This window comes from Carassius auratus, unplaced genomic scaffold (assembly GCF_003368295.1).
Source record: "Carassius auratus strain Wakin unplaced genomic scaffold, ASM336829v1 scaf_tig00216865, whole genome shotgun sequence".
Lineage (NCBI taxonomy): Eukaryota > Metazoa > Chordata > Actinopteri > Cypriniformes > Cyprinidae > Carassius > Carassius auratus.
The window spans coordinates 561783-586521 of NW_020528776.1; the positions used below are offsets into that span (position 1 = coordinate 561783).

General features: G+C 39.0%; 1 protein-coding gene and 3 long non-coding RNA genes across 9 annotated transcripts in view; 2 read left to right on the forward strand and 2 right to left on the reverse strand.

The window, feature by feature from the left end:
• Nucleotides 1–950: 950 nt before the first annotated feature.
• LOC113099118 (uncharacterized) lies at nt 951–3574 on the reverse strand. 2 transcript variants are annotated; one of them, XR_003289294.1, is made up of 6 exons: nt 3465–3574; nt 2866–3009; nt 2158–2295; nt 1889–2030; nt 1396–1539; nt 951–1087 (listed from the first exon to the last, which is right to left on the reverse strand). It is a non-coding gene; the product is annotated as an uncharacterized LOC113099118 (long non-coding RNA). The 2 variants fall into 2 exon arrangements; XR_003289295.1 differs by having other exon boundaries at nt 951–1154.
• A 2868-nt stretch (nt 3575–6442) lies between these two features.
• The window catches only part of LOC113099114 (perlwapin-like), a 28326-nt gene continuing 10029 nt past the window's right edge, over nt 6443–24739 (forward strand). For 2 of the 5 annotated variants that reach the window (XM_026264200.1, XM_026264201.1), the window contains exons 1-4: nt 6476–6542; nt 6638–6762; nt 6893–6919; nt 17338–17475. In XM_026264200.1, the coding sequence (XP_026119985.1) occupies nt 6672–6762; nt 6893–6919; nt 17338–17475 (256 nt within the window). In that variant the 5' untranslated portion in view covers nt 6476–6542; nt 6638–6671. Of the gene's footprint in view, nt 6543–6637; nt 6763–6892; nt 6920–17337; nt 17476–24739 lie in introns of all 5 variants that reach the window. The other 3 variants (XM_026264204.1, XM_026264205.1, XM_026264203.1) reach the window with 3 other exon arrangements.
• On the forward strand, nt 11229–11698 carry LOC113099119 (uncharacterized). Its single transcript, XR_003289296.1, has 2 exons — nt 11229–11298; nt 11578–11698. It is a non-coding gene; the product is annotated as an uncharacterized LOC113099119 (long non-coding RNA).
• LOC113099121 (uncharacterized) lies at nt 23217–23987 on the reverse strand. Its single transcript, XR_003289298.1, has 3 exons — nt 23933–23987; nt 23691–23761; nt 23217–23620 (listed from the first exon to the last, which is right to left on the reverse strand). It is a non-coding gene; the product is annotated as an uncharacterized LOC113099121 (long non-coding RNA).

Here is a 24739-nt window from a genome sequence, read left to right on the forward strand (position 1 = left end):
CTTGCAGAGACGGCGAGCTTGAGCGGGTTGAGTTCTTTGGCGTGAATGAGCAGGAGTTAGTATTCTGATTAATTATTTTGTATAGTATTTTAAAATGTAACGCCAGTACGCCATATTAAGTTAATTGCCTGCTAGCTTCTCCTGTCTCTACGATAATTTCTCTACTGTGCGACAGAGTGGAGTGGTTATGACGCAATCGTTAGCCTATTTTTACAAAAACTGTTTCTACGGGGCCATAATGTAACATAGAAGGTAATGGAGCCCTTTATACATTGTCGTGTATCTTTAGAAATAAAATGGACAAACGGAGTCTTTAAACGCCTCAGATGTAAAGTTATTCGCTGTCAAAGTGACGCCAAAATGATTGGGAGGTCAATGGGAATGCTAACGCAAGTGAAGTTCTGCTACAAGATGGCAGCACGCAGCCGACTTCAACTTCCGGTCGACTTCCTTGCCGCCTGTGGGATACTGATGTGAGTGGCTCTTCTCATTCCCGCCTACTTCAACGCAGAATTATGAAGTTTGTAGGGAATCAAATGACGTACAGGTCAGATACATGTGGCCTGGCCGTTCAGACGGAGGTCGCATCTCAAAAGCTCGGATACGTATCGGATTCAGGACCACATACCCAAGTGGCCTGGGTAACATTTGAAAAGATTGGATCGGTGTCGTTCAAACGGTCATGAAAAGATCAGATACAGGTCGCATTGGGGCAAAAAAAAAAAAAAAAAAAAATGGAATTTGGTCGTTTCAGCCTGCAGTGTGAACGTAGCCTAATACTACAGACATCTCATTCAGTAATGTTTGGGGTGAAACAATTTATTAGGCATGAAGGGTTACAACATGAAAAACCCCAATATTAATCATGATAGACTAACAAATTAAATTCAGGCAGACTCTGATGACGGAGGAAAAAAAATAAAATGGCCACACAACAAAATGCACACACAGACCTTTAAACAGATTTATTTGAGGAAGCCAAAAATGCCTCATGTACAACATTGGGGGGGCAATCAAAGACCTTTTACAGTAGATAAACTGGCGTGTTCTCTGCATACATGTCCACCGGTGTCTGGGACACTTCTGTCTGGAAGGACATCAATCATGGAAGAGTTATCAGCACGCATTTGGTTTGAGACACAGACCAGGCTTCACTGCACAGAATTAGTCCCTTCATTTAGAGGCATTCAAACAGATTACAGTAAACTCAAACTTTACTTTTAGAGATAGTAGTTTCCCCAAGTATTAGAAATCTATTTTGAAAAGCCATGCAATTAAAATGGTTTAATGGGCCAAATTCAGTTACTTTGACTTTTTCATTATCATTTCAAATAAGATACTCAATTTGTGCGTTTGTGTGTGTGTTGGGGACCCAAGCATCAACAGAACAAATACCTTAAGATGCAGGTGTACATATCCGTCCTCCACAAATAGAGCTGCAGCACTTCTCATTTCTCGGACAGTCAAAGTCACTGGCACACAACTCTTCACACGGTCCTCTTACTCCAGCCAAAGTCATTGGACACGTTCCTGGCTTTTCTGTTACACAAACACAAGGAAACCAGATCACAGAATGACTAATGCATCTCTGAAATTGTGCCTGCAGTTGCATCTGATCAAATGCACGTTCTTATTCTTTGGATTGGGTTAAACTTTTTTCTTTGTTGTAACAGCAGCTATGCTAATGATATCTCTATTTGGTTCTACGTTTTGCCACGGGATTTACATCATATAATAATTGCACTCAGTAGTGTTCATCGTCTGTTTGACTACATCTTGTATTAATTTTTCTGAATCTTTTTCTGTAAAATTATTTGCATCATAAGTGCTCTACAAATAAAATTGAACTGAAATGGGGAAATCTGACCAATGCATCAGTAAAGCATACCTTTAGGTAGAGCCGTGCACTGATGTCCAGATCCATTGCTGCAGCATTTCTCATCGTTCGGACAGTCACCATCATGAGAACACAACTCCGCGCAAACACCTTTTATTATGGTAGTTGTTTTTGGACACCACTCCTGGTTTTTCTGTTACAAACATGTGACAAACCTGATCACTAAACTCCTCGCTGCATTTGGAGACGAAAAAAAAAAAAAAAAAAAAAAAAAAAAAAAAAAACACCCACACAACACACACATACTGCCTTATTAATACCTTTATATGGAGCCATACACTGATGTCCACATCCATTGCTGCAGCATTTCTGATCATTCGGACAGTTACTATCTAGGGAACACGACGTGACACACAGTCCTACTCCAAGGGTTTTGCTTGGACACACTCCTGGCTTTGCTGTAATTGCAAACATAACAAAAATCTCACCTCACTGCACTTGAAAATAAGTAAATAGACCCACAAGGAGAGACAACCCAGGTGAATAGGGTTTGAAAAAAAAGTGTTCTGAAACGCTGAATTGAAATATGCATCCACTTCTAGACAAAAAAAATAAGAATTTGTATTAGGTCGAAATTCTCCTCATTCTATCGACATTAGACTCAAAAGGTTTTTACAGAGGAGATTTGGATCTGTATCGCTCCATAACCGCCAAGAAAAAAAAAAAAAGAAAAAAAAAAAAAAAAAAAAAAAAGAGAACAAAACCCTCTGTAAAAAACAAACAAAAAAAAACATTCAGACAAAAGTTTTTTTACTCCGTGCAGGAGGAAAAAACTAATTTTGAAAAAAATAAATAAAAAGCCTTCAGAGACATGTAGTGTAATAGAAATATAAAAGAAGCAATTAAAGGTGTATTTTAGATGTTTTTTTTTTTTTCTTCATTAGTCTGGGGAAAAAGAAAAAAAAAAAAACACACACACACATAATATACACATATATATATATATATCCTTAATATCATACAAGTACCTCTATATGGACTCCTACACTGACGTCCACATCCATAACTGCAGCATTTCTGATCATTCGGACAGTCACCGTCATTGAAACAGTTATTCTCCCTCACAACACAAATTCCTATTATGTTGTTCCTTGGACACACTCCTGGCTTTTCTGTTACACACACAATAATTTACATCAAGGGAACATCTCAACCACTGATCTAGAACTCCAAATTCCTATTGTGTTGTCACCTACACACACTCCTGGCTTTTCTGTTATACAAACACAGTTTCTTTACAATTGCTTGTGTAAGTTAATAGCACTTTTTGAATGAAAACAGCTACAGTATACAGCTTGAGCCAATTATCCTTCAGCAATTCTTTGCATTAAGCCCCTGTACAGCTTTTAAAACGTTCTCAAACTCTTAGTTTAATTAGGAAAAGGGTTAAAAACAAAATTATAAAAGTAGTGTAATACTGACGTCAATCCTTTTTGCACACCGTACCAACTATCATCTTGAAAACAAACGGTTTCATGAATTTTCATGAAGTTTATCAGGTAACGTAAACTTATTGTCTTTGTAGCATACTTTTCTTCGCGTGGTGTAAAGTTAAAAGACCAATTACTTGTGACACGTCCTTTGGCGTCTGTTGTGCTCAAGTACACAGAGAGACACAGCAAAACAGCAGTTAACGAGCAGCACATCCGAGCCTTCATCTTCTCGACCGGTTATCTCAGTGAAAACGAGTTGATGGAGCAGAAATCCAAGGAGCTCTAATAACTCCAGCCCCGAGACTCAGGTGTTTGATCAGCCCCTGATCAGCACGGCTCAGGTGTGATGGATTAAGGGGTTTTTTTTTTTTTTTTTTTTTGGATTGGATTGGTGTTGTGCCAAATTTTGACTCCGCTCATGACCTAATTTGCCGACATCGGTGCCGCCAGATTCATTTAAATTGATTAATGCCTCGAAAAGCTTCGTTCCTCCCAACACTTCTCGACATCGGCGTTGGGTGATGAGTGACGAGCGCAGAGAATGAACAAAACCAAACCAAAGTCTTTTTAACCCTCGTTGTGGGTCAATTTGACCCGTTTCGATTTTCTAGTTGTTGGAAATAGGCTACTGGTAAACGTATGTTTTGTTTTTTTGTGACTTTTTCTCATTTATCATCATGAACATGCATGCAAAGTTTCAACATGCTGGTGTTTTTTGACATATACAAACAAAATTACTATTACGTTCGTGATGTTCGCAGGTCAATTTGACCCGCATATTTTAACGCTCTAAGGAAACTGTACTGACCCAAAATAATAACATTTCTTGGTTATATTTTGTTATTTTATTAATTTACTACTTTATGAAGCTAAAAAAATTGGATTTCCACACTTATTTCAATACAGAAATATATTTTGTAAGCCTCAAATGGTAAAAAATACCTATCATTTATTTTTTTCAAGCTACCTGAAATAATATGAAACTTTTTTTCTTTTATTGATATTTTGTGACTTTTTCTCATTTATCATCATGGACATGCATGCAAAGTTTCAACATGCTGGTTTTTTTTACAAAATTAATATTACATTTGTGATGTTTGTGTGTCAGTTTGACCCTCATAGACAGCCATTCAAAAGAAACTGTACAGACACAAAATTAAAAAAAAAAAATATTTCATGTATGTCAGGCATCAACTCCAGTGCTAAAATGTAAGTGTATCTAAAAGTGCTCTAACCCTAACCAAACACACTTCAAAAAGCTAAATCATTGTGTTCCAAATTAATGGCAAATTACAAATGACAAACCTGAGCTACCCAAAGAGATTCTGAACATGGAGGGCAGAAACATGCATCTGGAGTCAGACCCACAGAAAATAAAGGAGTGAACACAGATGATAGGGGGAAAAAACGGAAGAAATGTGAGGTGTGCCCATCCAAGCGCGACAACAAAACCAGCACCATGTGTGTGAAGTGCAAGAAATTCATATGAGAAAAGCACACACTTGCTGTGTGCTCATCATGTCAAAAGTAACTTCTTGACTTTATGAACTGAGTTTACAAAACTTAAGAAAAATAAATATTTTCATTATACAGCTACATTTAATTGTTCAGTTATGATGTTCTAAGAAAAAAAAAAGAAAAAAATAATGTATTTGCAAAACAAGTCAACATACTGTTTATTTTCAAATTTTGTCAAAACAAAACATCTTTAAAAATGGTTAAAAAACATTTTCATTAAATCATACCTTCAGATATATTTTGGGGGGAATATTTGACAAATGTTAATAATAAAAGTTTACAGTTTGTACCTGAATCTTTGTTGTTTTTCATAGTGTGATTTTTGAGGAATTGTATTGAATCCAATTAGGGTCAATTTGACCCGCTCCATAAAGGGTGTACACAGAAATCGAACAGTGCACAAGGGTTAAATCAGTAAATTCATTCAATTCAAGCGGATTACAGGTAAAGGTAAATACAAACAAATGCATTATGTTGCATGAATCGGTCATTTTTAAATAATGCTGTCATTCGGGACGCAGCTTGATTCAGTGTGGTCTGAATCAATGCATGTGCTAACCCCTTACACAACCTTATCGTCTTGTTTAAAACTCTGGAAGAAAAAACAAAAGATACAAAAATAATTTTTTTAGTACAGGGGTGTCAAATTCAGCTCCTGGAGGGCCACCTGCAGTGTTTTCTCCAAGCCCAGTTAGACACACCTGAACCAGCTAATCGAGGTCTTCAGGATGACTAGACGTCCAGGTCTGGTGCAACTGGTTGGTGTTGGACTCTGGACTCTGACCCTTTAGTATCAGCGGGAGATGTTTAGACGTCTGTTTTTCAAGATCAGCGCTAACTACAATGGAAAAGTTTATATCTGAAAGTGGAACATGCTTTGCAGAAGTAATGGTGCTTTCAGGGTTTGTATTTACTAGCTGAGAAGCAATGGTTATGATGTCCGATGTGTTCAAACATCATTTTTATTTTCCACAAACATTGAAATTAGGGATCTGTTGTTCTACCAATGAAATATAGTTGAAATATTAATGTTGCTTCTCTGTACATCAGATGGCAACTCATTGGTGAGAGTTCAGTTAGTTGTATTTTTAGGGTTTCCGCAAAGTGATTCACTTCCTAAAATTAATTCAATGCAATTGGCATTTATGCATTAACATTGACTTAATATGTTATATTTTGAGCCACTTCTCAGAAGGATGTAGAGATTGTATAGTCAAAAATAAAGCATAAAACTGAAGATCCCCATCGCCCGCCACAGGAATTGCACCACTGGAACCATGTTTGCTTGAATACTTGACAATCAATAATCAATAATTTCAATAATTTTAATCCCCAAACCAGCCTCCACAAGACCGACTCGATTCAACAGGATTATCTACAGATATAACAAATAACACGCTGAAGTTTAGAGAAAACATTCTACAACAAACTTTTTAATAAGCACAGTGGAAAATACTGCAGATACAAATTAAAGTCAAATAATTAAAAATAATTATCATATAGCAGTATATGGATTAAACTTTACGTTCATCTAAAAGTGTCCTAATCACCACCATAAAAACTTAGATTTTGGCCAAAAGTAAATGAAACCATTTGAATTGCTTTCAAAGGGTCCGCTCTGAAAAACCTGTTCTCAAACACACCTGAACAAGTTAACCAGGGTCTTCAAGATTAGGCCACTAGCCCACGGGCAGGTGAGTTTCAGGGTTAGAGTTGCGCCAGACCTCCTAGTTCTTTAAAAATGCTCTTTCGAAAAGTGCTATAAAACCCTCCTGATTCACCAATTCAGCACATTGTCCAGTGAGAGATCGCAGGTCGAGAAGATGAACGCTCGAGTGTGCTGCTCGTTGATCGCTGTTTTGTTGTGTCTCTCTGTGTGCTTGAGCACAACAGATGCCAAAAAACATGTCAGAGGTGAGAATATTTTAGCTTCATTAAACTTTGTATGTTGAGTAGTTTAAATAAAGCTTACATCTTAAATCATAAGTTCTAATTTGTTTATTTTTTCCATTTGTAAAGCTCAACTTTCTTTCTTTATTAACAGGAAAACGAAATGCTCGTTTGTCACCAGGTATGTATGCAATCACTACTGAAGTCTTTTTGTGAAGTTTTCCAAATGTTTGGTACTTTGCAGTTTTAACAACTCGATTAGATTTAGCATGCATCTGTTTATAACGAAGTCATTAATGAAGTACTACCTTACAAGCCCAATATTCAAATAGTCTGATCACATGCATGTGTTTGCTACAAAATTGTTACTATATTTAGATTGTTTTTTTTTTTCTTGTGTATGAAAATTTGGTTGTGATGGTACATTCTAATAAAAAAGGTGCTAAGTATCACTAAAAGTAGTTCATTGGCTTGTAATCGGGGAACCAGTTTAAATGCACTATACAACACCTTCAATACCTCGTTTTCACTTTACTTGTACAATGACTGAGCCACAGAGAAGTCCAGTAATGTTTAATGGTTTTTCTGTTATGTGACTTTTTTTTATCAGCAAAGCCAGGAGTGTGTCCTGATGACAAAGACATGATCGGAGCGTGTGTCAGGGACTGTCTTGGTGATCGCGAATGTCCAGATGATGAGAAATGCTGCAGCAATGGATGTGGACATCAGTGTATGCCTCCATATACAGGTATTTATATTATATTAATTGTGTGGTTCTTTGTTTGTTTTGCATTTATGTGATATAAAGGAGCCAAAACTGAGAAACCCTGAGAATGTTCCACAACATTCCTGGACACGCATTATGTGGTTAATGAACCATTTTTCGTTTAATGGTTCGATTACACAGAATTTACTCTTATTTCTGCAAGCTTCATGAATGAGTCCCATAGTCTTTTTAATGAAGTCTGTGACATCACAAACACCTCCTAAGGTCGAGCATCTTATTAGTTTTCATAGTCATTCAAACACTAGCATCACGTCTTGGCTTTCTCTCATCCTCCAAGACAGCACACCTTTCAGGAACTATACAGGGGTTTAATGGGGTCTTTGGGGTGTTTAAGGTGCTATAGCAGCACTGCCATAAAGAACCACTGAAGAACCATTCTGCGCTTAACCGGTTCTTTATATGGTAACAGTGCTATATAGAACCTCAACCACCTCAAAGAACCGCTGAAGAACCTTTAGTGTTTGTTATGATTCTTTATTAACATTAAAATAGGGATGGACACGATTTATTAATATGCATTAGTAAACAACACCAGTAGTGGGGTAGGATTTTAGAGGTCTTTCAAAAGAAACGCAGGGGGCATTTTTTATTTACAAAATCGCTAGTAACTTTTACAAGTAATTGCAAAGAAACTGCAAGCAACACATTCAATTAATCTTAAAATTCTGATGGAGATGGACAGTTTTTTTTTTTTTTATTAATTTGACGATTATGGTTTTCCAGTTACAGTATGTTATTTTAAAAATGAGAAACGCCAGGAGTGTGTCCTGGAAACAATCTTAAAGACGACATATCAAGAGTGTGTGTCGGGATGTGTTCTCATGATGGTGACTGTCTGAATGATGAGAAATGCTGCAGCAATAGATCTAGATATTAGTGTATGCCTCCTTATAAAAATATTTATATTGTTATAATGGTGTTAACCAAAAGAGCTTTTACCTTAATTTTTCATATGCAGCGAGGCATTCAGTGATCTGGTTTCTCTATCATGTGTTTGTGTAGCAGAAAAGCCAGGATCCTGTCCAAAACCCGTTGGACCAGGACTGTGTGCTGAGATGTGTTCTGGTGACGGTAGCTGTCCAAACAACCAGAAATGTTGCAGCAATGGATGTGGACATCAGTGTATGGATCCATATCAAGGTATTTATTTCATATTAACATGTGGTCTTTTTGTTTTTTAGATATATAGTGAGGTGGTTTGTGATGAGGCTTCTCTCATGTTTGTGTAACAGAAAAGCAGGAGTCTGTCCAAGTGAATATCTTGCACGTAGTCAGCTTTCAGATATTAGTTTTACATGCATTCTAAATCATAAAGATCTTAAAGGCATTTTCTAAATGTCCATTTCACAATAGGAAACATCCAATTTTAGATGAGCAAACACTCAAAAAAAAAAAACCTGTCTTGCAGATAAAAATGCAGATGTCAAATAGGATTTTATTCCTTCTTACAATTTAAACTGTATCTGACGTCTCTCAGTATCTGAACTGTCTTGCTGCGTCCCACCAGCCCCGTTCTCCTCAGATTTAAGATGTGTTACTCCACTCTCATATGTTTGATATTAATAGGAATTTACTACAAAGGTAAAAGCTGTTTTTAATCACGTGTGCTTTACTGCGATCAAAAAGGCCTTGGGGACAAAAAGGTTTAGAACCAGGTTTTCTTCAGCAATACACTGTATTTTAATGTCTTATTTACCATTTCCCCAACTAAACTAGGAACATTTCAGGAACTATACAGGCGTTTAATGGGGTCTTTGGGGCAGTTAAAGAGCCACACAGATGGGAAATCAAAAATTACCTGTATTACAGCGTATGATGTAGCTGTCCATCTGTGTAAACCATGTGCAAAGTAATTAAACCAAAAAGTACACGATTTATAAAGTAATTGGCTTCTAAAGTAAGGAGTCGACTGAATCACTGAAACGAGTCTTTATAGATTTCAAATCTTTTGCCCATCTCTATGTACGTCACTAGGAACACTTTGCATAATAATCTCCGCCTACCGTCTTGGGAGAAACGAACTCTGACCTGCCCCACCCCCACACACAGACGCTCTGGTTGGTGTGATAGCATCATGTCAAGGAGACAGTGTGTTTTTAATTGTTTTATTTTCACTGCCAAAGAATGAAGATCAGAAGAACCAATGGCTAAAATTCATTTTTACCACAATACCAGAGCAGTACAACAAATCCCTTCTGTTGTGTTCACAACATTTCACTGATGACTGTTTTTCTAATCTCGGTGAGTACAAGGCGGGATTTTCAAAGCGTTTGGCCATAAAAGAGGGTTCATTACCAACTTTATTTAGACTAACAAGCATCTCCGAATCACAACGCGAAGTATGATTATAAAGTTATGTGTTTGTTTTCTCCCGAGCGTCTTATCAGTATGTGTGCTGTCTGCAGCCTTCGTCTGTGCTGATCTTCATTTACAAACACGTCATTAAAATGAAGTGTAACAACTGCTGCTAACAGATATTCTGTGATAAAGTAATCCATATGAAAACAACGCGATGTCCGTTTTTCACGTCTCCCTTCATTAAAGCTAATGTGACCACGCCCCCGCGCTATTCAGATTCAAACTGAAGCGTGCGGCTTGAATACACCCACACAGAAGAAAAAGCAGCGAGACTGTTCAAGTTTTTTATTTTACTGTTTGCTTCGCGATGAGAGGAATAAGACATAATTCATCCCCAAAAAGATGCTAACGCATTGTTTACCATGAAGTTGTGTGTGGAACAACCAATCAAAACTGACTATGTTAGTTGACCAATCAGAACACAGTATGCTACCGAAAGGTGGGGTTTAAGGAAACTGAATCTTTTGAACAGCTTCGCGGGAACCGTTTGGGGATCTCTGAGAATTAAACGAAATTTTAAAAAGATATTTTGACAAAATGACAATGTTTTTTAACCTTGGATGGATTTAAACCTGTTGTACAGGACTTATAAACCGTGATAGGAAGCTTAGAATTTTCATCTTACTGGCTCTTTAAGGTGCTATAGCAGCACTGCCATAAAGAACCACTGAAGAACCATTCTGCGCTTAACCGGTTCTTTATATTGTAACAGTGCTATATAGAACCTCAACCACCCCAAAGAACCGCTGAAGAAACTTTAGTGTTTGTTATGATTCTTTATTAACATATATTAAAATATTAACCAATGTCCATGTTTGTATTAGCATTATTGGAGTGGAGTTATTTATATTATATTAAAGTGAGACTGCTGGCATAAACTTTTTTTTTTTTCTTCCCCAGAATAATGGAAAGCAAACATCCAAAATGCACCTTTAAATGTTTCTGTTATAGCACTTTATTTCTGTCTGTAGACTTCTATTACAGTACGTGTCTTTTGAAGGCTGTTTTCCCAATATTACTTTCAAAATTAGGACAGGATAAATTGCATATTTCAACGGAACATTTCAGTAATTTTTTATACTTTTTTTTATTTTATTTTTTTTTATTTTATTTTTTTATTTTTTTTACCGTGATCAATCAACTGTTAGTTTGGTGAAAATGTTTTCTTTTTCTTTTGATACCCCATTCATCTGGGGTGTATGTGGGTCTATTTATTGAATTTTCAAGTACAGTGAGGTGTGTGAGGTTTCTGTCATGTGTTTGTGTAACAGAAAGGCCAGGAATGTGTCCAATGACTTTTGCTGGAGAAGAAGGACCATGTGGCGAGTTGTGTGCCAGTGACTTTGACTGTTCAGGAAATGAGAAGTGCTGCAGCTCTATATGTGGAGGATGGATATGTACACCTGCATCTTAAGGTATTTGTTCTGTTGATGCTTGGGTCCCCAACACACACACATTGAGTATTTTATCATTTGAAATGTCAAAGTAACTGAATTTGGCTCATTACACCATTTTAATTGCATGGCTTTTCATCGCTGATCTCTAAAAGTAAAGTTTGTGTTGCGTGCGTTGAGTGTTTTGTTATGTGTTTGAATGCCTCTAAATGAAGGGACTAATTCTGTGCAGTGAAGCCTGGTCTATATCTCAAACCAAATGTGTGCTGATAACTCTTCCATGATTTAATGTTCTTCCAGACAGAAGTGTGACCCAGAGACCGGTGGACATGCATGCAGAGAACATACCAATTTAACAATTGGGGAAAGTCTTTGTACTTAAGGTCTTTTTGTCTTCATCAAATAAATCTGTTTAAATTTCTGTGTGTGCATTTGTTAAATTCTAACTTTTTTTGTGTGTGTTTGTGTTGGGGGATATATATATATATATTTTTTTTTTTTTTTTTTTTGCCTACTGAGTCGACTTGTATACGATTTGTTACATGATTATATCATAATTGTTTGGGGGTTTTTCATGTTGTAACTATTAATGCCTAATATATAGTATTTCACCACAAACATTAAGAGGATGAATGAGATGTCTGGGTCTGTAGTATTATTGTCTGTGAAAATGATTAACTGTTCCTCAAAAATGGGAATTGATCTTCCAGATCCCAGAATCCACTGAATTGATACATTGAAGACTAAGTTAGATAATTAAACGTCCAAATTAAATGTTTATCGGATGTTCTAGATCCAGCAATTGAAACAATCACTAGATGAAATCAAGGTTTCAAAAGTAAAGCAGAAATTAAGAGATTATTAACAATAATATAAATAAAAAAGGAAATTTAAGTGAGATAAGGGGGTTTATACCAAGTCCAGGACATTTGGGGGTGATAGATATCTATAATATCATATGATAGTAGAGACTGAGAAAATTACTTTTGTAACGGAAACAGGTCTATTTAGCTCAAAGGGAATCATTTAAGATTTTAAGGGAATTTGAACAGAATCACTGTTTCATGGCTGGTCAGTGAACGAGCCGTTTAACATCAAATCTGCGCTGGATACTAATATCCAAACTATAGTGAAACACTATAAATTAGCACAGTAACAAGATCGGCAGTTTAAGGCATTAACTTGTAAGCACAAAACACAAGATACTTCTCTTTTCAATATGAATAAGGCTTTATTAGATAAATCTAAGACATATAAACTAATCTAACACATAAACGCACGCACACACACATTCACACAAGTTGCAGGAAGATCGAAAGTTAGGGAAAGATGAGTTTAAGAGAATGGAAATATGGAATCCCAAGTTCACAGCAATACTTTAAATTGCATAGACATGAACAACCATCAATCACGTAATTAGCCCTCGCATTGAGTTCCTCAGTGAGGTTAAAATTATATTAGATACACCAGTAAAGGTCACAGTCTGGAGGTAATGTTACTTGCGTCTCCTGTGAAAGAGGGAGCCTCGGTGAAAGGGCTTTCCCGAGGTCGTTGATTGGCTGGAAGTTCAGTCGCTGAAGTGACGTCTTGGGAAGCCCATGGTTGTTGGGCGTTGGCTGAAGCTGGAGTTGTGTGGCTGGTTGAAGTTGAAACGCACAGACGAGGTCGACGTTACAAAACTTAACTCAGAACACGAAACTCTCAAACGGAAAAGAAAATAAAGTTTGACGAGACTAGGTTGTGTTCCTTCTCATAGTGGCATAGTAGCAGCAGGCAGGAACGCTGGAACCGCGCTCAAAGAACGGTGATGACTACACAGCATGGCTAGGAGCTACAAGCTAGCAGAAGCATAGCTAGAGACTAGAAACAGACATGGCTAATAGCAGACTCTGAAAGCAGACTAAAAAGCAAGGCATGATAGCACGAGCAAGGCTAGAACTAAAAGCAGACTAAAAGCAAGGCATGACTGATAGCACAAGCTAAAAGCTGGAACTAAAAGCATGGTTTCATGGTGTCCAAAGTATTTAAAGAGGCCTGTTGGCCACGCCTCAAATATTGTCTTGACCAATCAGATATTGTCTTGGCTCGGAGGTGTCGTAAATCATTTGTTTATCTTACCAAGCATGTGGTCCGAATGTTCCTGCTCTGGCAGGGTCTAATTTTCGACATGATTCCTATAACACGATTATGATATATTTTACAAATAAATGATTGTCAGGACAATATCAAGCAAGAAAATACAATCACACACATATCAAACACTACTATGTACCCTTCAGCTATACCATAGTTACTTAAAAAAACATACACAATAAATGATTATAACATGATAGTCAAATGTGTGGGTTACACATAAATGAATATGGAGTGATGCGATGGACTGATTCATTTATGAGTCTTTTTGAGTTCATTCTGGTCCATAGATATGTACAAAAGCAGTTTCTTTGGCATTCTCTGGCAAAGGACTTTTCATTGAAGATAGAGGTTTAAAGCCCTTCCCCCACCTTAGGAATTTCAGTCTGGTTCTGCTAGGTGGGGGGGAAGTCAATGTAAGTGTTTAACTCATGGGTTTCCATGTGATGTCCAGCGTTGCATTTCAATTACGAACAACAAATTTGACACCAAATTTCTCTTCTTTGAATTGAAATTGTAAATAATTGCTCTAGTGGTGTTAATGTTCAAAGCTGTTGTGTGAAGTTGGTTGGTCATCTTGTTTGGTTCTTGTGGCACTCGAACTGAGTTACGACTTCTTGAGGAATTCAGCTCTCGTGTTTCAATGCACACAGCTTTTAGACTCTTTAATTTTGTCTGGTTCGACTCATTTCTGCTACACTTTTTGCACAGAATAGTGTAATTGTGACAAATGAGGATATTAGATATTATTGCGATATTAGCAAAACGGATAAAGACAAACAAGTTTATATGAGGAAATGATTACATGTTAATAAAGAATATAGAAGTATCATTACTTTAAACCCGCCCTTCACACGCCTCTCAGGAACAACGTCATGCAACCCCATCATTTCACCAACGAAGAGAAGTTATCAGAAAACTACTAAGTAATAAGTCACTGGAACTAGCGCAATCACAAAACAAACATGATAAAAGCGGTCATTTGTTTGCATGGATTGTTTTTTGTTTTTTTACATCCGAAAGCATCAATGTTTTTGTATAATACATGATACACTGATCATAATTAATTTATCAGTATTTAAAATTAGTCACACAGAAATAAGGCGTTATGAATATAACACTCGCTGCTGACTGAAAGTGAGTTGTGAGCTCAGCTTATTTTAAAAGTCTTAAAGTCTTTAATGCTGCTTTTAATGCTTTAATGAGCTCTCCAGAGGTGGAGAAACTCCGCCTTTGTAGCTACATAACCACTCCTCTAGCCCCAGCTGGCCCAGTGCTGCTCCAAGTCTAACACAAATATTTACACATATTTGCATCGCTTCGAGCGTTCTCTGTAGATCCCTCTGTGTCACGCACCACGATTGGTCGATTATGTACAATGTTCCTTCATTAAGAATAAAAACAGGAAACCAAAGCCAAAACCTGGATATTTTAGGCAATATAGAAATCCTGGCCAGGACGTGTCCTGGGAAAATGGCATGTTTGGTCACCCTACCGAAGAAGCACAGACGAGGAACGATTAAGCACCGGAAGTGACAGTGCAAACGCAAATTGCCCTGGCACACACTAGCACACCCGCTTTTGGCCCGACAGTGGAAACGCGGCTAATGGCTTAAGCATGCCATGACAACTTCAATGCCAACAGAAACGTAACTGAATCAAAATTTTACAAACTATGAGAAATTATCACATTATTCTAGAGGAATAGATGCATTACTTACAATTTAAAACATTAACGGCATTTATCATGCTTAATATATAGTACATGCATATTTATCAAATAGTATTGAGGAGAGCTAATAGACCATTTATCTATCTATTTATCCCTGCCTTTACAGCACACAACCACACGCAATTTGGTGTTTGTTAGAGCAGTGCGAATACAACAGCATTTTCTAAATTGTGCAGTCAAACATGACAGCCTTAAATGCTGTGTATCCATTAAGATATTTTTTTAAATACTCAAATGCTGTTTTTAGCACTAAAACCATTACCTTTTTTAGATGCTTAACTTACCAATGGCTAGATGTAGCCAGTGACCTAAACATTGCTGACGAGTCCAGTTTTTAAGTAAGAAGCCTTGACGATGTCTGGATATCATCTTGATTGCAGACCCCACTCCTCGTCAGTGTTATGAATTATGAGGCTCTTATATGGCTCAGATGTCCGGCTTGACCATAGCTCAGAAAGTATTGGCAAAAAATCTCATGTTCCTTTGATTATTTTCCAGCTTTTCGTGGCACTCTTCATATAGCTGAGGCAGTGCAGTTTTGGAAAAGTATTTTCTGCCGGGGATTTCATACCGGGAGTCAAGAACTTTAACTAAATTTCCTAAACCTGACCTGTTCCACATGTGTTTAGGGCCCTGGTTATATCCTTGCTCTTTTTGGAACTCTTTTTATAGGGGGTAATTGCCACGATCGATTTTTGCATCAGTACAGCCCTGCTGGAAGCCCTGCTTATTGACAGAGTAACATCAACCCACATTTGATACTACTTTAGGTGATGGAATAGGTTGGTTGTTTTGCCAGTCTTGGTTTTCACAAACTGACAACATATTTTACAGATCGTTTTTAATCTACAAACTATCTACAATATTCAGACAGTTTGTCTTGCCGTTTTCATCCACCTGCTCTCTTCTCCTTCACTTCTCGAACTCCGATGGAAAGTTCAGGAATAGTCCATTTCACACTGGATGACAGGGGTGACTGGAATAGTCCATGTGTTAAGGAGGAACACATTCTATAGCCGCCCCAAATTCACAGTTGGAATTTTATCAACTTATATTGTCTTTGCTAGTCAGGGTGTGGGGGCAGACAAATAATCTTGGTTACAGTTCGGGTGTAAATCTTGTCTTTGATCCGTGCAGATCTAATTCTTTGGTCAGACCCAGGAAAGACCTGAACAATTCTGCGTAATGGTCAAAGTGAACGAGGTAGTTGATGGTCCACGATCATGACTGTGTCGCCGATCTGCAAGTTGGCTTCTTCGGTTTTCCATTTTTTTCTGATCTGGAGAAGTAGTGCTGGATAAAGTGCTTCTAAAAGTGGTCAGCCAAGTGTAACGCCTCTCTCCCTCATTCCAAACTTGAACGGAATCCACTGAAAAACTGACTTGACTCAAGTTTGCACTTTGTTTGTTTTTTTTAACTTACTTTTTTCACTATGCCAAAATAATTTATGTTTTATTTAGTTTTTAGTGTTTTTTTTTTTTCACTTTCAGCTCCTTTGACCACATCCTGTAGACATTATCTCAACAGACTCAAATTGATCATTTATATTGTTATTGTGCATTTTGTGAGATTTTAAACTTTGGATTGTGTTCTCTAATTTATTAAATTCATCACTTAGTCATTATATTCTGCACTTTTTAATTATTATTGAATTATGATATATGCTTAATAATATCTTACATTTCTGAGGGGACAACAATTTTGTACAGTTTTTTATTTTATTATTTGTATTGATAAGTCTTATTGTTTTATGGCTATAAGTGAGTGTGTTTTGCTGTGTCTCAATTGTCTCCATCCCTAATCAAACACACCTGAACCTAATCAGGGTCTTCAAGATCACTTCTTGTAGACAGGTGAGTTTCATCAGATTTGGGTTAAGCCAGGCCTCACTGGATCCTTAAAAACACATTTCAAAAGGTGCATTTACTGCAGTGTATTGTGAGATTGCAGGTTGAGAAGATGAATGCTCGCGTGTGCTGCTCATTGACTGCTGTTTTGTTGTGTCTTTCTGTGTACTTGAGCACAACAGACTCCAAATACCAGGCCAGAGGTGAGGTCTTTTAACTTCATAATTTCTATGATGGTGTAGTTATGAAGTTTACATCTTAAGTCATATGTTCTAACGTTTCTTTTTTCCATTGTAAAGAGACACTTTATTTAAATTTATTTGTTTTATTTATTTATTTTTAAATCAGCAAAGCCAGGAGTGTGTCCTGATGACAAAGACATGATAGGAGCGTGTGTCGAGAAGTGTTTTGGTGACCGTGAATGTCCAGATGATCAGAAATGCTGCAGCAATGGATGTGGACATCAGTGTATGCCTCCATATACAGGTATTTTTGTGTTATATTAATGAAAAATCTTGTTAATCTGCACTCTATTGCATGATCATGACTGTGTCACCGATCTGCAAGTTTGCTTCTTCAATTTTCCATTTTTGTCTTATCTGGAGATTGGGCGGATAAAGTGCTTCCAAAAGTGGTCAGCCAAGACCTGGCTATGTCTCCATCTCCTACGGCTTAAGAGCTCAGTGTCCTGATATCCCACTTGTGGTAATGAGACATCCCGCCGCCCCATCAGCAAGATATTTGGAGTCACAGGATCTGGATCGGCAATGTCCGAAGAGGTATAGCCAATGGGCTTGGAGTTGAGGATGCCCTCTATCTCTATGAAGACTGTTCTCAGTACTTCTGTAACTGTTTGGGCACCAATGGTGACTTGAAGTGCAGCCTTTAAGGAGCATATTTCTCTTTCCCAACATCCACCACTGGGTGGATTGAAGATGAATTTGATCTGTTGGCTGGCGAGTTGGGTTTGAGGTCAGGGTGAAGGGAGTTGAATGAATTTCTTGGTAATTTTTCTCCTCCTTTAAAGTTGGTACCCTGGTCTGCTAGGACCTCAAAGGGTTTACTACGTCTTGAAATGAATCGCCGTAAAGCCACCAAGAAGGAATCGGTGTCTATACTGGTGAGAATGTCAATGTGAACTGCACGTGAAGTCATGCATTTAAAGATGATTCCCCATCTTTTCTCAGTTCTACGTCCCACCTTTATGGTATACGGTCCAAAGCAATCCACACCTGTCGAGTAGAAGACAGGTTGATGTGTCCTTAGCCTAGAAGGTGGGAGGTCTGCCATTCTGGGGGGATGTGGTTGTCCCCGCCATCTCTGACACTCTGGACACTGTCGTTGGTTGGTTGGTGGCCCGTCCACGTATCACCCAGTATTTTCTTCTAAGTTCAGCGAACACCCTATCTGGCCCTGGGTGATGTAACTGGTTGTCATAGTCCTTGGTTATTAGTTTGGTGAGAGGTTGACGTGATTCGAGGACAATGGGATGTACAGCATCATCTTCCAGGTGGCTGCTTTGACGAAGTCGACCGGAGCTAAGCACAGTAAGCGGCTTTTTCTTGGCAAGGGTTTACCTGCTCTAAGGCAGGACAGTTCCTCTGGAAATGACTCGTACTGGCTTTGACGAAGGACAGCAAGTTCTGCCTCTTTGTAATCGTCTGCTGTTGGGATGTTAGTGCCTGCCCCATTGACTTGCTGGATGTATGCCTTTAGCATCTCTGGAAGTGTATCATACTTCTGTGGATAAGGAATGGGTGGGGAGGATGTTGATAGACCACAGAAGACTGGCTTTCTTAGTTCACAGTCTTGATCAATGGCCAGAAACAGCAGCATCTCTGGCCAGTGGTCAGTGGTTTCCCTGAGAAATTTGGGACCTTTGTTCCATCTGCTTTCCTGGTTTGTCACCGAGAGATTTTCCCTTGGTGATGTCATCTGCAGGATTCCCCTTTGATGGCACATACTTCCACTTATCAGACTTGGTGAGTTCCTGGATTTCTGCCACTCTGGTGCCTACAAACACTTTAAAACGACAGATGGGTGATAGCAACCAGTTTAAGACAGTTGTGGAATCAGACCACAGGGTGACACTGTGGATGTGCAAAGTCCGTTCTGTCTTCAGAGTCTTTGCGAGCTGGGCACCAGTCACTGCTGCACATAACTCCAAACGTGGAATGGTTTGTTGTTTTTTCGGGGCTACCCGAGATCTAGCAGTGACAAAGGCTACTTCCACTTTCCACAAGTTCAACAGTTCCTCAAGCAGTCTGGTATCATCCCAGTCTCTTTTTTTTGTCCCATAGCCTCTGTACAATTACTTTGGCCCGTGTTTTGAATGGTGTAATATAGCCAATGGGGTCATACTGGCTAGCGAGGGTATGGTATATACTCCGCATAGTTGGAAGTGGGTGATTTATCCAACGTTGCTTATAGGAGAGAGAGTCCAATGAGCAATGCCAATGTAGCCCGAGGGTTGACTCTTGGGAGTCTTGATGGCCTTCGCTGAGCCACTGGATATTGCTTTGGGATCGAGCATCAGCTGGCAGGTGACTGATGACTGATGGATCATTGCTCGCCCACTCTCTTAAGTCAAAGCCTCCTGAACTTAAGAGGTTGCTGAGTCTGTCAACAAAATATTTTGCTGTTTCACTTGAGGTGAAACTCTTAAGGCAGTTGTCAACGTAGAAATATTTCTCTATTGAGAACCTCGTGTCTTCAGACTCACTGTTATCCAGGACATGCTTCTGTAGAGAGAATGTTGCACAGCAAGGGCTACATGTGGTTCCGAAAGGTAGAACTTGCCATTCGTACACGTCTGGTGATTTATCTCTCTGAAGATCTCTCCAAATAAATCTCAGTAATGGTTTGTCTTCAGGTAATGGCCGTACCTGGTGGAATATCCCACGAATGTCACTGCTAATGGTGATGGAATGCTCTCGACAATGCAGGAGAACTGCCAGCAGAGAAGAACTGAGTGGGCGACCTGGGAGCAAGTACTCGTTCAGGTTGTGACCTTGGTAAGCAAATGAACAGTTGAAGACGACCCTTTTCTTTCCATTATGTTCCGCCAGATGATGTGGGAGTTTGGTGATGTAGCCAGCTTGTTGTAACCTGACTATTTCCTCTTTGTAGGCTGCAGCTTGCTCAGGATTCTTGTTGAGCCGATTTTCTATTCCCCTTAATTGTGGCAGGACAGCTTCTTTGGTTGCATGTAGACATGGCATACCATTTGTCCGTAGAAGAGGGGTAGCATAACGCTGGATTCCGTTAACATCCACTCTCACTGTTTTGTCTTGGAGAAGTTTGATGCACTCTTGGTCTTGCCTTGACCTTGTCAGTACCTTCTCATTCTGATATGGAAGAATGTCCATTTTCCACAGTTTCTCCACATTCGCATAAATGTCATTACTAGGCCGCAAGCTGGTGAAGAGACACTGTTGTGGGGAAAGCCTGCTGGATATTTCCAGCGCTGGGCCTTGAAGTGTCCACCCTAGACGTGTTCTCACAGCAGCAGGGCCACCAGGAGGACCCAGTCTAACTGGTTCGATTGGCGTGATTAGGTGAGGGCAGTCAGAGCCAATGAGAACCACTGGTTTCACCTTGTGAAGGTGCTGTAGTGGCAGGCCCTCAAGATGCTTGTACCTTTTCTGGAGTACCTTGACTGGATGTGTGTGTTCTGCTAAGCCCAGGCTGTTGGCGGTGAAGGCACTCCGTATCCTGAAGGCCTTCCTTGGGTACGCTACTGAAGACACAGTGAAGGTCACAGCCGCCCCGTGAATGGTCTGGGTGTCTTGCCTGACTGTGCGAAGAACCAAGTCTTCTGGCTGTCCCTTCAAGTTCAACTTCTGGACTGCTTCTTGTAGGATAATGGTCCGTTCTGACCCATCATCCAGAATTGCATAAGCCTCCATGGATTTGTGGCCATTTTGGAGCAGAACTTTGGTTACCTTCAGCAGAATTTTGTTGTCACAAGTTGGACGATCCACATATAAGACTGCACTGGATGTAACTGCTTCTTCTGTAACTCTACCTTGTTCATTTACATTGTGTAGTGCCTGTAGATGTTTCCTGTTGCAAGTTGGACAAAGGGCTTTTAGTGTGCAATTGGCGGCATGATGACCACGCCCACAGCGCCAGCATCTATTTTGACCTTTAATCCAAGTCACTTTCTGTTACTTACTGAGAAGCTTGAAGTTCTCACAGCCATTCAAGAAATGTCTGTTGTTTTCACAGTATGGACAGTAAGCATTCACACCTTCTCTCTTAACAGCGACTGGTTTGGGTGGATGTGCTGGTGTGGTTGGGCTGGGTTTTGGGTTCTCCATACCAAGGAGGATGGTAGTGGATTTACGAGGTTGTTTAGAGTCTCTTCTCATCTCCTTTCTCAACAGTGATGAAGCTTTGGGCTGACTAGAATAGTCAGTGTGCTCCTCCTGCACCTGAAGCTCATACTCAAGCCAATCTGCAAAGTCCAATAAGGTGGGGATGCTGACATGAAGAGGGTGAGTGTACCTCTTGAAACTGGACCTGAGGTCATGTGGCAGTTTACTCCTCAATCTGGAGACATGTGACCCACACTCCAGCTCAACGTTACCTTTCTGGCCCAGCTGTTCCAGCATACTAACCAGGGAGCGCACTTGGAGTCCAAACATCCGAAAAGCTTTCACGTCTCCACTGCTACTGTTTTGACCATCCATCAATTCGGCAGTGCGCTGTAATGCTAGATGGTGGTGGATGGTGGTGATTGCTAGTCCGGGTTTGGATGATGGCTACAGTTTGCCCGATCAGAACAATGATGTCTCACTTGAATAATCCACATTTTCTTTATTAGATGTGCATATATTTGTGGTTCTGAAAATATAAAATACAAACATAGATATGAAATTAAATGTATACAAACAACAACTTAAATAAAGCTTATTTGAAAATGGCTGTTCAATGGAGATAAATATAACAGACAATATAACAATCCAGGTCTAACTACTTATATAAGTGGAAATGGGTGTCCAGTATAAACCTATACAAACTATGTATGTGCGCTAACACTGCGCATGAACTGTTCACGTGAACATCTCTGCTTTATGAGTGTACATATATTTGTTTTTACTATATTTGTGTTGTACACTTCAATCATTACAGGACAGTACAATGGTTACTTGCTGGGAGACAGAGGATACCCTTGTCTGCCCTATTTAATGACACCCTACCCTGAACCTGAGCCTGGACCACAGACACGGTTTAACCTGGCTCACAGCCGAACACGGGCCAAGGTGGAGATGACTATAGGGATCCTCAAATCTCAGTTTCAGTGTCTGCGTGGGCTCCGGGTTAGTCCAGAGAGGGCATGCAACATTATTGTGGCTTGTGTTGTGCTTCACAATATTGCCACTATAAGAGGAGAGAGCAACCCTCCTTGTATTGAGGAAGATGGCCCAGAGGAACACAGTCAGATTTTAGAGGCCAACAGAGACGGAAGACTTTTGAGAGACAGGATTTGTCAAAATTACTTTTATTTATTTTTTGCACTGGTCTGCCAGGCAGTTTATTTCTTCATTTCCTGAAAAACAATAAAAGTAAAATTCATTAAAATGTTTTTTTTTTTTTTTTATATTGCTTTACACAGACAGACAGACCGACCACTTTTAACATGCAACAGATTAATATTCAGACAAGTTCTCACCTTAAGTAATTTTCGCGATTCTCAAGTAATTCTATCTCAAGTGCTGCTTTTTTAATGAGGAGCCTTTTCTCTTCCATTTGAAGCTGTATAAGGTCCATCTCCATGTCACTTTTTCTTATTTGTTTTTGAAGATGGACCTTATACAGCTCCTTTGCTGGCAACTAAGGTGGAAAAATGTAATAAATGAGATTGTTTGGTCAGACAATAAAATTCAAATATGGACACATGGACACAAATTCTTACCCTGCTTAGATTGTGTGCTGAGGCTGAAGGACCCTCATCTGTGGGCAAATCCCTAGGTATGTACTATGAAAGGACAATGACAGTTTGTTACTCTAATGCAAAAAGGGGCCATACATCATAATGGTATGCATCATACTTCAGTGGATCTACCAGCATTGTCCACTTCTGTCACAGCAGATGTGGTCTCTTCATCGTCATCATCATCATCATCATCTTCATCCTACAAGACAAATATTCAAGTATACATTATTTGGCAAAAAAAAAAAAAAAAAACGTAAAGTACCCGACAACAAATCACTTACAACTGTGACAGACTGTGTTCTTTCTGGAGAGTCCAATAATACAATCCGTCCATCAGTATCTATAAGAACACGCAACCCATTAAATTCTCAATATTATCAAAGAAAATAATACATCATATGCAGTTAAATAAAATAAGCCTACATAAAATCTTGTTCAAAAAGCCTTTAAGTGACAGAGATAGTAATTTATCAGGACAAAAAATGAAAACAAATCATAGAGGTAAACTTACATGTCACCATTTTTCACCATCACTTGTGGTGCATAGTATGTGTGATGAACTGCCCCCTGGAATGCCAGCAACCACTGGTCGCCCTTTATTAAGGGACAGAGCCAGCTCCTCAGATGGGGTGAGGGGAGGTGGTGGTGGCCCCCCACCAGTTAGACGGGCTTCAGTCTTCTTTCTGTTAGCTGCATGACAGAATGAATATACTAAATCCTGTTATAATAATAGTTAAGTAATTGTGTAATCAAATATTACCTTTTTGCAGAATGTTTTTGTGTTTCATTTTGACTTGGCTTAAAGTTCTTGTGGCTCCAGAAGGATTACACCTTATTAAATAAGAAATATACATTATTTCAAGCTAAAGAAATAAATGGCAGTAAAAGTAAATGCTTTCATAGTGATTTAACATATTCAAAAGGATGTATAAGTCATACTTCATTATTTAGCATTTCAATAAAACGGGAGCCAATACCAAATTTGTAATTTAATACACTCACGCATTTACTCTGTCCGTTATTTTTTGCCAAGCCAACTCTCTTGCTTTAGCCGATGTAGCTGTATTGCTTCTTTTTAATATTATTGGCTTAAACTCCTCATAAGCATGCATTAAAACTTCCAACTCCGCCTCTGTGAAATTACGCCGCTCTCTTTTTTTCCGCTTTGAGTTTCCATGCTGACTCGTGAAATCGGCGATCCATTGAAAATGTCTTTATACATGCACCGTGCACGCGCATTAACACAAATTATTTCAGAGAAACCGCAAGCAACCCATTGAATTAATCTCAAAATTCTGATGGAGATTTGTTTTTATATGAGAAGCCAGGAGTGTGTCCTGGAAACAATCACAACACATCAGGAGTGTGTGTCGGGATGTGTTTCCATGATGAGAAGTGCTGCAGCAATAGATGTGGCTATCGGAGTATGCCTCCATATTACAGTTAATTTATATTGTTATAATAGTGTGCATTAAATGAGCCTTTACCTTTTTCATATGCAGCGAGGCATTCAGTGATCTGGTTTCTCTATCATGTGTTTGTGTAGCAGAAAAGCCAGGATCGTGTCCAAAACCCATTGGATTTGGACACTGTGCTGAGATGTGTTCTAGTGACGGTAGCTGTCCAAACAACCAGAAATGCTGCAGCAATGGATGTGGACATCAGTGTATGGCTCCATATAAAGGTATTTATACATTAATGTGCGGTTCTCGTGGCCTAGTGGTTGGAGTTTGACTCCTAACCCTAAGGTTGTGGATTCAAGTTTTGGGCTGGCAATACCACGACTTGGGTCTCCTTGAGCAAGTCACT